This window comes from Hippoglossus hippoglossus, chromosome 9, assembly GCF_009819705.1.
Source record: "Hippoglossus hippoglossus isolate fHipHip1 chromosome 9, fHipHip1.pri, whole genome shotgun sequence".
In the NCBI taxonomy this organism is placed as follows: Eukaryota; Metazoa; Chordata; class Actinopteri; order Pleuronectiformes; family Pleuronectidae; genus Hippoglossus; species Hippoglossus hippoglossus.
Window position 1 is genome coordinate 24,439,853 of NC_047159.1, and position 12,529 is coordinate 24,452,381.

The 12,529-nt window shown below is 39.9% G+C and overlaps 1 protein-coding gene across 1 annotated transcript in view; it reads left to right on the forward strand.

The window, feature by feature from the left end:
* Window positions 1–12,529, forward strand: part of slc4a5a (solute carrier family 4 member 5a) — a 33,380-nt gene that overhangs the window by 3,878 nt on the left and 16,973 nt on the right. The window contains exons 3-12 of the mRNA XM_034596402.1: window positions 738–950; window positions 3,535–3,664; window positions 4,057–4,217; window positions 6,560–6,730; window positions 7,312–7,404; window positions 8,114–8,169; window positions 10,163–10,320; window positions 10,418–10,505; window positions 11,883–12,037; window positions 12,346–12,474. Coding sequence (XP_034452293.1) covers window positions 738–950; window positions 3,535–3,664; window positions 4,057–4,217; window positions 6,560–6,730; window positions 7,312–7,404; window positions 8,114–8,169; window positions 10,163–10,320; window positions 10,418–10,505; window positions 11,883–12,037; window positions 12,346–12,474 — 1,354 coding nt within the window. The remainder of the gene's footprint in view (window positions 1–737; window positions 951–3,534; window positions 3,665–4,056; window positions 4,218–6,559; window positions 6,731–7,311; window positions 7,405–8,113; window positions 8,170–10,162; window positions 10,321–10,417; window positions 10,506–11,882; window positions 12,038–12,345; window positions 12,475–12,529) is intronic.

Here is a 12,529-nt window from a genome sequence, read left to right on the forward strand (position 1 = left end):
GGTGAATGTTGTTAATGGGCTGCAAATGAGGGGACAGGATTGACACAAAATATGTTGTGTGATCATGTGCAACTGCGAGAGTGTGTGTGTGTGTGTGTGCTCTACCCTCACATTGAGCAGCTTGTTTGCAGGTATTGTTCTTTTCCCAAACATCCAGTATTGCTTTGCATTTCCCTCGTGTTTAGTTTTTTCCACATGGCGTTTTGTGTGCAATTACGCTTACAGCGATTCCTTAAGTGGCAGCAGATGATCAAACTCACATCATCCAGGTTTTTGTTGCAAAACAGGGATTATGAAGCCAAACGCAAACTCACAGAAAAGCTGAAGATCGGGTTTTTAAATGGGCTTGATTTGCTTTAGTTTGTGACTGTGCCAACAGAGAATACCACTGTTATTAACAAGCAGACATGGACAATGAAAGATAATTCATTCAGAGTTTGTTAAAAGTGGTTTAACATTCATGGGTACACTCCTCTGAGTATGAGGGATTAATGAAAGATCTCATTAAACAATCTGCACTAATGTGTTACTGGCTGTCAGTCAACTATTTTGGGGTCCGTTCATTAATTTTTAATTTAGTTCACTTGTTTTGGAAAATTGCAAGCTTATTATGACTTGTTTTTTAAACTAAATTGCAATATTATACTTCTATAATACCCCACATTAGCATTTAAGTTTTGCATTTCAATGAGGGCCCACATTATTCAGTGCATATTCATGTCCATTTTTGTCCCCAGACCATCAGTCCATCTATATCGGCGTCCCCGTGCCTCAGGGATATCGACGTAAGCGCAGGCGAAGGCGCTCTAGCCGCGAGGCCGCTGACATGGACAGAGACAGACACTACAACCAGCACAGACACCGCGAACATGACCGGTACCGAGACATAGACATCGAGGAAGGGCTCATGGATTCCACCGAGCAGAGTCTCCCAGACATCAACCGCACAAGTAAGTTAGTGGCCAGAGAGCCCGGATAGAGAAAAACTTGAAATCAGACTAAGTGAAGAAGAAGCAAGAGCACACTGAAACAGCTAACAGTGGTCTCCCAGGGTCAGACCTCAAACCATTGTCATCTGAGGTCTAGTCACTCTTCACCCATGCTCCTTCCCTAACTTCTGCGTTAAAGTTTTGTCTGGATGAACTGTGTCCATCCCCAACTTGTGTCAGGGTGCTTTTGAGAGACACAAAATGAAAGTAGTCGTTAAGTCTGACCCACAGAGCCACTGAACTCCAGCCTTTTAAATAAACATAAGGTCAATGGGGTTTTAACACTTGTCTTTAAGGGGCAGCCCAATAATTCTACATGTCAAAAGAAAAGTTTGCTGTTTAGGAGGCAGTGAAAGTTGAACCAAGGATCCAATGTAGTTGCATTATGGGAAATGCAGGCTCCAGTGTATTTGGAGCTTGACCAAAGTCAGGATAACTTGGCCTCTGCTATACAGATATTAGTACAAGTTAGATACAAGTCTAAAGGAAGTGCAACACAAGTTTAACTTGTTTAATTGTTTAACAGTTGTGTGTTGCATTATACACAATATTTTAACTGTAAACATTTTCAAAAATGTGTTCAAAACTGTGACTAGTTTTTTAGGTTAAGAAATAAATGAATGTCTTTTGTCAATTCTAAAAAAAACTGTCTCACTGCACTGCAGTCCAGTGTTAAGCGAAAACTAGGAATAGCCTGTAATACAGCAGCCTCTTGATCTTTTCTTTTGTTAATTCAAGACCTTTCTTCTGCTTTATCTTTATCCATTTGAAAATAAAATGTTGAAAGACATGACACGGGCTCTGTCATGTTTTACAATATCGTTGCACTGTTCTACCTCACGTTTTTGATTTGATTTTGCTTCCCTCCAGGAGTTCTAACAGTGAGCAGCAGGACTCAACGCAACCTGAGCTTGTTTGAAATTAGAATAATGAGTGACCTGGCAGATCACCGCTGCATTTGATATTTCAAAGACTTTGCCTGGGACGTGGTCAACATTGCCAAATCAGTGTGGTGTCAAGGCAGGGGTTTACTCTTTGTGGACTGTGTGCACACACACATACTGTCTTTTGGAGTTTGTGGGCTTCAGTACAGTTTAAATAAACTTTAAATAAAGTTATCATAATGACATGTAGTGCTTTCAAAATCATTGAAATGGCTAACCCAACTTTTCAGCCATGAATAACAGAGCCATCATAGCAAATTTTCCTAGCAGACACTTTTGCATTATTGTTGTCTGGTTACAGATAGTACAGTATAGGACAGTATTCATTTATCTAAAACATGGCAAAATCTACCTGAATTGAAAGATGTAGATGGTCATTCCTTCCATGCACCCATTATCTATACCGTTTATTCCTTGAGCGTCGCAGAAGGAGCTGGAGCCAGACCAGGCTGACATTGGTCAGGAGGCAGAGTGCATCCTGGACAGATCACCAGTGTATCGCAGGGCAAACATACAGAGACAAACAAGCATTCACTCTCACAGTCAATTTAGAGTCTCCAATTAACCAAACTCTAATTTTACATTATTGATTTCATCATCATTTGCCCATTCAGAAAAGACAACATGTAAGTGTAATTCACTGGGAGGTGCTGTCAATAAAGTGCTCCAATATTATTGATCATTGTTGGCATTAATAGACTCGTCCTATTTACAGTAATCACCATACAGCTCAGTCCATAGGTTAGCAACACTGTGGTCAGCTGACATGGCCTTACCCTAAAGCAACATTCAAAAACACAGAGTTCAGTTTAACTTCGACACAACAAGGCAATGGATTAGCAGCCTCATGATAATGAACCTGCTGTAGACTTCCATACTTCATTCATCACCGCTGATACAGTACATTATGGAGTGATATACAAAAACAGCTTGTAAAAAGAGTTAAAGTAAAAATAAATTGTAATAACAACTAAAATGTCTACTGATTTATATTGGAGATTAAATTCATAATAATGAACTGTATAGAGGCTAATTCCAGTCAAACGTTTTAGAGCACCCCATTTTTTCAATATCAAAATTTAATCAGTTTAAGTCCAGTGAATTTGAGACATATAAAAAATCAATAGAAAACAGTTTTTTTTCAGGGATGAAGAAAGTAGTTAACTTACATTTTCCTGCCGCATTGAAGTAAATGAAGCCCCTACACTTTGGAACAATCTGCCAGAAGGGATTAGACTAGCAGAATGGGTTACCTGTTTTATCGTGTGATATATGACTTTTATTATTTGTATCTTTATTTTTATTATTTATTTACTCTGATTGGTTGTGAATTTTATATTGTTTATTGTCAAGCCCTTTGTTACTTGTATTTAAAAGTGATATACAAATAAGTTTATTAGTATTTATTATTATTATCTCAGTACAGGAAAAGAAACATCCTGTTTGTACGGTAGAGATGCTCTAAGCTTAAGTTCTGAAAGTGAAGCCAAATGGTGAATACAACACACAGATAAAAGCCATTACAACTCTTCCCTATAAAACTCTACTATATGACAATAAAAACCATATCAATCTCAAAGAGATTCTTTTATTCCCTTAAGTATCTCCAGCAGCCGAGCGTCTACGCTACATCCTGAATGAAGATGATGACATGCCCAAGCCAACCCTCTTCACTGAGATGGACACTCTGCAGAGGGAGGGAGATGAGCTGGAGTGGAAGGAGTCTGCCAGGTGAATAACTACACACTCACAGACACACACAATTTAAGTCATGGTCACGCTTCTGCCACTCAAAAATAAGATTGCTCTGGTATTATCAGGTTTTGCTTTCACTTCAAGATCGATTTTTCCAAGACCAAGGACAACTTAGAAGTCTTTCCGCGATCAGATGTAGGAAGAACTGTCAACCCTCAATTGCACAGCAGCTTTGCTTTGCTCAAGCAAATTTCCTGCTTCACATTCAGACAGGGTCACGCCCGCGAGCTGCCAGCTCAAACCCCAGACATCTAACTGAGCAGTCGGTACCACTGGAAGAGATAAAGTGCCAAGCTCAGAGAACTTAACACAGTTGTGTATATTACTCACCGTTCTTTCTTCCTCTCTGTGTCTCCCACTACCTTCAGGTGGGTGAAGTTCGAGGAGAAGGTAGAGGAAGGAGGAGAGAGGTGGAGTAAACCCCACGTGTCCACGCTGTCCCTGCACAGTCTTTTCGAGCTCAGGACATGTCTCCAGACGGGAACAGTTCTGCTGGACCTGGAAGGCTACTCGCTGCCTCAAATAGTCGGTGAGGTTTACAGGATTTAGTCTCATTATTGACAAATGCATTTCATTGTGTGTGAGAAATCATTAGTCACTAATAATACAGTATATATTCTGTTTTATATTTATAAAAGTCATGGAGGTAACATTTTAGCCCCATTATTATATTAAATGATAATATTAAATTGTAATCTTTGTTAGCAAATAACATGACTGCTCCCCCATAAGGGAAGCCAAAGTATCTTGATTGCCACCTAGTGGTTGCGTGCAGCATAGGTCATAAGTCTTGTCTCCTCCATGTTAGTGGATGGGACATGGGCCAAACTAAAAAGTACACGTCAAATAACTTTTTCACAAAGATGGCTTCTGTCATTTTAGGTAGTTATTATCACACTGATGAATGTTAAAGTGTTCATTTTTCTTACAAGTTTGTTTTTATTAAATATTTGTTGCTATAACAACAGGGTGAAAGGTCATTATTGACAGCTGAGACTGACTCACGATTGGTTATTTCTAGTTTATGGTAGCAAGGCTGTCCTATATCCAGATATTCCATCAGAAATGTAGGATAACCATCTCACAATTGCTGATATGACCTATGTCTACTAACCAAACGATAGAAATGCAGTATGCAATGGTGCACTGGTCAACACAACACTGGTGCTTAGCCCAAATGTAATAGAAGGACCATTTTCCTCTTCCTTCTCTACCTTGTATTTTGTCTGCACACATACAAAACACAATTGCAAGATTTTTGCTCAGCTTCATTGTTTACCACTATAGAGGTGCAGATCGATGCACACTACTATATGTACTATACTATATGTGTACTAGCTTGTAGATGTCATCAGTGAACAGTCTAAACTTAAATCAGGTCAAACCCAACTTTATTAGATCCATGTTGCACAGTTTGGCTCGCAATAAACCTAAGGTTGTTTAAACCTCACAGAATCATGGTGCATGTTATAGTCTTGCAAAATAAAAGTGTTCATCAAACTTCATTTTCGAAACAAGGGACCAAATTAGGAAACACCGTGGTTCCTTTTCTCACTAGCTACAGTAGCTCGTTAGCTAACCAACTTGTTATCAGCTTACGTGTTTACATTGCTGCTGCTACTTCAGCTAAAGTATATCATGTACATTTATATCACCTCCACTGAGGAGGTTTGTTTCCATCAGCATTTGTCTGTTAGATAGCAACATTACACAAAAACCACTGGACATATTTGGGTATTGATATCTACGTGTGTGTGAACTTTGGTGCAGGTTGATTGAATATAAGGGGACTGTCATTCTTTATTTGTTGGATATCTCCACACAACACTTTCACATTCCCCTGTTGTTTGATACTGAAACATATTGAAAACTTGTGTCAGCTCACGCTCTCAGGAATCGCTCCATATGACGGACGCCTGGTAAAAACAGAAGCCACGATGCATTAGTATGGAGTGGTCAATAAATCAATGAGACAGTCAATGAATGAGAGATCAATGACAAAAGTTGCAGTGTTTCCCGGCGATCGACAAAAAGAAACAATCGCGAGTCATTTTCAAGTTCATAACACATTTTTACAACTAGTTTATGCCTCGACTTGCCATTGCTTTGGTTAAGTGATAGGTGGGTCAGTTTTGGACCGATAGTTTCAGTGGTGTAAGATGTTTATTATTATTCAATATAATATATATTATTTTATTATAGCTATGGTGCTTGATCATTTTCATTAGAAAATAGTATATTGAAAAAAAGATTTAAAGTTGATTGCCAATGCTACACCCATTACACAATTCTACTGATTATATTAAGATGACTAAATTTCAATATCTTGTATTTACTAATCTTGGGCCACACCGCTAACAGGGATGCTGGTCTGCTTATTTAGCACAACCTGGAATTACAGTGAATCCAGGTAGTTGTAGTTTGTAAAATCTGATTTTGTGTCTTTGTCAGTTTTCTTTTCTCATTTAATAACCTAAGTAACCGTCCTGGAATCCTTGGTTATTAGCTGTTCTTATCAAATACCTCTTTGCTGCAGGAAATTCTGCAGTAATTCATGATGATGACAACACAGAGGTGTTCAGTCATATGAGGTGCACAAACATTGCTCTTCCAGGGCCTGGGGATCTGGATTACCTGAGGAGGGAAATTAACCAGCACAATCATTCTTTACACCAAACGACAAACTGTGCTTCACCCACAAGCTACACAATTGAAATTGAACTCATATGTTTCCAACAACTAATACAACACACTACATGGACTTCATATATCTGTATAAAGCACATACTACATAGATCGTAAAGTATAATGGAAACACTGGATTTGCATGTCATATACTTTCATGTAACATACAAATGTGTGTTTTTCCAGATGACATTATTGAAAGGCAGATCGAGGAGGGCATGATATCCCCAGATCTGAGAGAGAAGATCAGCTTTGTCCTGCTGAGGAAACATCGACACCAGACCAAGAAGCCAATCCACCGCTCCCTAGCCGACATCGGCAAGTCCAGCTCCTCGACCAGTGAGTGTCCCTCTTGTAGCTATCACAAATTGTCATGTAGCTCTATCAAAATGGGACCAACATTCCCTTGAGATTGACAGTTTACAGACTCCACAGCACTGATCAATTAATAATAATAAAATATGAGGTTGGTTGTCAGACAAATTGCTGCAAGTTGTTTTTTTTGCTTGTGTCTATGTGTAAGATTTGAGGGGATTGTCGTGGCGACATTTTTCTTCATCTTATTTCCTCGCTTAGTAAGACTACATACACTGTTTTGTAGCATGAAATATGACATGTCGTTACATGAAACAGTTTGCGTCCCTGTGATATAGCAATTTCTTTTCTTTATCAGTGATTGGTCCTTTTTGGTCCCACATGAGTGTTCATTATGCATGTGTTCGACTTGGGAGATGAATGAAGGCAATCCTGGAGCCAACAAGGCTCATACCCTCCACAGGGAGTGTATTAATGTTTGATGAGTTAATTACTGCTGTGGCATTTCCTCATCTCATGAACACTGTTAATCAGAAAGCAACACCTCGAACTGTTGTTGTGTGTGTTTGTCTCTGCTTCCTTTCCCTCGGCAGGTCGTAATGTAGGGTCCCGAGGTGGACCAGGTCCAGGGCCAGGTCCTGGGCCAATGGCCAACTTTAACCTCTCCACCGAGGACCTCAGATTGAAACAACAGTCTACCAACTATGGCCGCCTGCGTGAGTGACTGCCCATAGGTGCTTGGTCTGGGATTTCAGCTCACATGCACACACCCCACTCTTGCTCCCTCTCTCTCCCTCTCTCACCTTGGCTTATAAAAAGCCAAGGTGAGAAAACTAACCATGTTAGAAAACTAACCATTCATGTATAATTTATGGTGAGGTTTGGATCTATGAAAAGACATGGTTAGTTTTGTTTTTTGAGGACAGAGACTGGATTTCTTTTAACATAAAATGGTGATTTTTTTTTATTCAGACCATTTTGTGGACTCATCATCATCAAAAGACACACAGTGACTGCTAGACCTGTTCAGGCCTGGTATTAACATCCAAGCTCAGTGATCTGATCGCACTGAACGCTGAACGCACCCAAATGTGTCCTCAAAGCATTCCTGTGTTCCGATCACTCCAACTACTTTCGGAGGTGGTCCGGGACACATGTAGTCACATTCTTTTCGCTGTGTGAACGCAAATGGCCTCATACTACCTGCTTAGCCCAATGTAAAACATTTCATTAAATTAACACCTCACTGCCAAAAAATCTGAAAATTACAGGCATCGTAAAAGTAGACTTTATGGTGAAACATTGATATAGACCATATGGGTGAACCTAAAGAAGTGCAAAGCCACTGAGTGCACGCTCTGATCTGAAGCATGCTGTGTGTAATGAATATGTTATAAATGTTAATGTTGCGGTTTAACCTTCCAGGTCACGCTCAGAGCAGGAGCATGAACGATATTGCAGATACTCCCAGCACAGACCAGGTGAGTCAGTAATGTGACTTTATGGGTCAACATGGTTTCAAGAGTATATTTTTTACATACATTGGATACTGTTTTTGCAAAATGTGTATATATTTGAATAAATAAAAATATATTTATATTATTGAGGCTTTGGTATACACAAGTGCATTTGTAAAGGCCAAATTCCTGTTCCTAACTTTTTGAATAGCTAAGTATCTCTTACTTTTCTATCTAAGTGCATAGAATCTATCTCTTGGGTGTGTTTTCCATTTTGTTGTCTACCATTATTATTGAAATAAATAAATAAACTAAATAATCTCACATCGAGGCAAGGCATTGTGTTGTTCTGAATTGATGTTTCACTGGAGTAGTGAGCTCGGTCTCAAGTGGCATCAATCTTCCATTGCAGCTGCCAGTGAAGGTGACAGCTACTCATGGAGGAAGCGTGCAAACACATAACTCACTCATTATTGTGGCCGATGTAATAATGTGGCTTAAACCCGGTGTCACATGCTTGAACAGTTGCAACGCCGTGCTGTTGTTGCTCGGATTAGGCTACTGGGCTTTTCAAAAGACAGGTCAGGATTAAGTGTCACTCACTGTAATGACTAATGTATAAAATAAATAAATGAGAGTTTGTATTAGAGTGTGTGACGTGGGCTATGAACTTTGTTTGTCAGCGCAACTATGAGGACAAGTACTGGCTGTCCAGTTCCAAGCACCCCAGTTATGAGTGCATGGCTGGATGTTCAAATTATATTTACAGGTCTACAGTAGGTCACATGTGACAACAGACAAGTGGCAGTTTGTTACTGTGTGTGTGTGTGTGTGTGTGTGTGTGTGTGTGTGTGTGTGTGTGTGTGTGCCACATTTTCTGTGTCAATATTGAGCTGGCATCTGGAAAAAACATGGATCTCATTGTAGAGTCCGCGTGCTCAGCCCTCACATGTAGCCACAGATTTGAGCTGTGGGTTATTGGCAAGTGTCTCCATTATTGAGTGTTATTGTGCTGCCGTCCAATTTCCTGCCACACCTTTACATGCAATCAGACAGGTTAGGTCGAGCTCGCCATCCCTCTTTTTTCTGTTGCAGCCGTGTCGGGTACATTTGTTTTGCCTCTCTGATTGGTGCTTCTGGAGGTTTAATGATCATGGAACAACAATGCGTTATTATCTTGCAAACATCTGCTGATATAACGATGCCCTTCCAGACATACCTGCCAGGTTTAGACAGGCTTTTGGTAATAAATGATGAGAAGATGGAGCTTAAAAATATCTCAGTGGGGAGATCTGGTCATTACAGGAGCAAATAGTCAACTAATAAACATGTGTAGGCTGCTTTGCTTTCACCCCCTGTCCATTTCATCCCAAAGCAGCTCCGTGAGGTTTAGTCTGGAGAGAGTGTTGTTCTTCCATCATGTGAAGCCTCTGTGCTGTTCTTCTAATGTATTGGCTTATTATCTTACTGTAGGAAGTCTTCCTTAGTTACTTCTTTCTGATAACAGTATACAGTATTACATCCTGCAGTACAATATTGTCCTATTAATTCAGTTAGGACACCTGTTTACACTGACCTCCACTTCACTTAGGTCCATTGCTACAGGAGTTCTGAAAGTTTTTTCTTTATCCCAAACTGACTTGTTTTCTATGACATTTAGTTATTTTGTGATCATTCATTTTTCTCTACCTTGGGCAGTTTAATGCTCTATGTTAGGTTATTAATTTGACTTAAACTAGTTATATTTCAATTGAAATTTGAAAAATTACTGGAATCATTAATTGTTATCTAAATAGTTTGTAATTAGCCTACTTTTCTGCCTAATTGATACAGTTCTAAAAACATAACCTAGAACACTCGGACTCAAAAGTAATACTATATAGTAATAGGAATACTGCAAAGGGAAAACAAAACAAAAAAAAAATATGGATACACCAACAACTGTGAAATATCATATAGTACTACTATTTGGTGATGTCTCATTATTTGTTTCTCTTTCTTCTTTGTCTTTCTGTAGCTCAAAAACAAATTCATGAAGAAGATCCCTAGAGATGCAGAGGCATCCAATGTCTTGGTGGGTGAGGTGGATTTCCTCAACAAACCCTTTGTAGCCTTTGTCCGCCTGGCCCAAGCCACAACACTAGGAGGTCTGACTGAGGTCCCTGTGCCCACCAGGTGAAATGATCTGCAGTATCTGTCGCTCCTTCACTCTCGCGTCACACAAACACTTGCCAGTCCTGCACATGCCTCACATTTGTCTTGTCACGTACAGATTCCTGTTTGTTCTGTTGGGGCCCCAAGGAAAGGCCAAGTCGTATAATGAGATTGGCCGAGCCATAGCAACCCTAATGGTGGATGATGTAAGTAGCTCTTTAAAAAGTGTTTCTATGACATGCCTTCATTGTTAGACTGCATGCTGACAATGTCTCAGTAAACCTGTGGATAGAGAAAGTGTAATTTCCGGGAAAGGCTGTGAGCTTCATTTGAAGCTGTGAAAACGATGTGACGTATGGTTTGTGCTTTAGTCGGCCCAACCACTGGGAGACCCACTATTGTGATTTAATTGCATCTGGATGTGATGCTGATGGTTAAGCATCGGTTAGGAGCAGGGTTTCTGTTGGGATAATGAGTCACCCATGGTTTTTAATGTTTGTTAAAGGGAGTGTTCTTGCTGCTGAATGCAGTTTTAGCTCTTATTAATTCCTAAATCACTAAGAACAAATCCAGATGGGCTTTTTTAATAGCAGATGAAGTAGTGAAGAAATAACAGGACATTATTTTAAACTGAACTTGCAAAGCTAAATAGTGTGTTCAACAGCCACAATTTAACCCTGACAGTGAGGTGGGGGTTGGAGATTTGTGGACCCCCATTATAATATGGTATCTTAATAAGAGTTTAATCTTCCCTGTTATACACAAACACTGAACGCAGAACATGTTCATAATGACATGCTGAAACACATTATTTTATTTTTAAATAAAGTCGGAATGATTTATTCCGTTAACAGTCAAAAAATTAGGATATGTATGATTTACATTTTATTTAATGGTGACACTGTCACTGCCTTAGAACTGCCTTGATGGAAAAGGGGGTAATTGTGGCCTGACATTAGCATTTAGCTCAGGCACACCCTAACAGAGCTGCTACTGTGACTACAGACTTTTATTTTAGCAGGGCTCCACGCTAATATTACCTTGTCACTTCATAAAAAAATGCTTCCTGGGTGTATTCTTGTGCTTACTTCATCTGTATGTGACCACAAAGAAGTAACAATTCCAACACTGACTTTAATTGTAAAACATTTGTCTTTTTAAGTGGTTTAATTGAGGTTTGAGTGTTTACTATATTACTTAACACACAGTTGGTGCGGGGGGGCCTGTAAAATCCATTTGCAGTTATTAGCTGGATTTGAGTCTAGCTTCGAGCAAATGGCTCCAATACATTTAGTGATTGTTCTTCAGTCCAAAATCAAGTTAGGCTGTTTGTGTGGGAGGAAGAAAATCAATGAAGGTACCACACACCACTCCTGGGACAAATATTTCTGTCTCTCCCAGGTTGCAGACACCTCTTAATTTTCATTAGCTTTTAATTTAGTCTGATATTTAGTTTGTTGCTGTTTTTTTCAGTTAACTCTCTGGGAAAGTGTAGATGCCAGTTATTATAGCAGTACATACCAATGATATCACTATGAAATAAGCCAAGTGAAATTCTCTCCCTTTATTTCTCCCCCTCCCAGCTCTTCAGTGACGTAGCCTACAAGGCCAGAGATCGAGAGGATCTCATCGCCGGCATAGATGAGTTTCTGGATGAAGTAATTGTGCTTCCACCTGGAGAATGGGATCCTAAAATCCGCATTGAGCCGCCAAAGAAAGTCCCCTCAGCTGACAAAAGGTTGGAGTTTAACCATCCACCTCAATACTCCAATGAATCACTCGGCCTCTCTGAGCAATATGCCAACAACAATTGTGTGAGGTTAAACCTTGACCATGATCTTCTTTTGTCAAAGAATTAGTCTGACAGCAAAATAATGTGTTTCCTGAATCAAACCCAGAGATAAGAGCTTGATGCAAGGTGAAATCCTGCCTCCATGTCAGCAAGCATCAGACAAAACGTGAAAGCCTCTGAGACAACACTCACAACATTGTAGATTGGATATGTACCATATTTGCTTCTGTGCCGTATGTATCTTTTTTCGGCAGGAAGTCAGTGTTCTCCTTGAATGAACTGGGGCAGATGAACGGTACAGCTGGGGGAGGAGGAGGCCTGTCTGAGGACGAGGAGATGCCAGTGCAACATGAGCTCGGAGAGGAGCTAGCATTCACTGGACGGTAGGTAATCCAGGCCACATGGCAAGATGCTGAGAGGTTTGGATCAAACCTGATT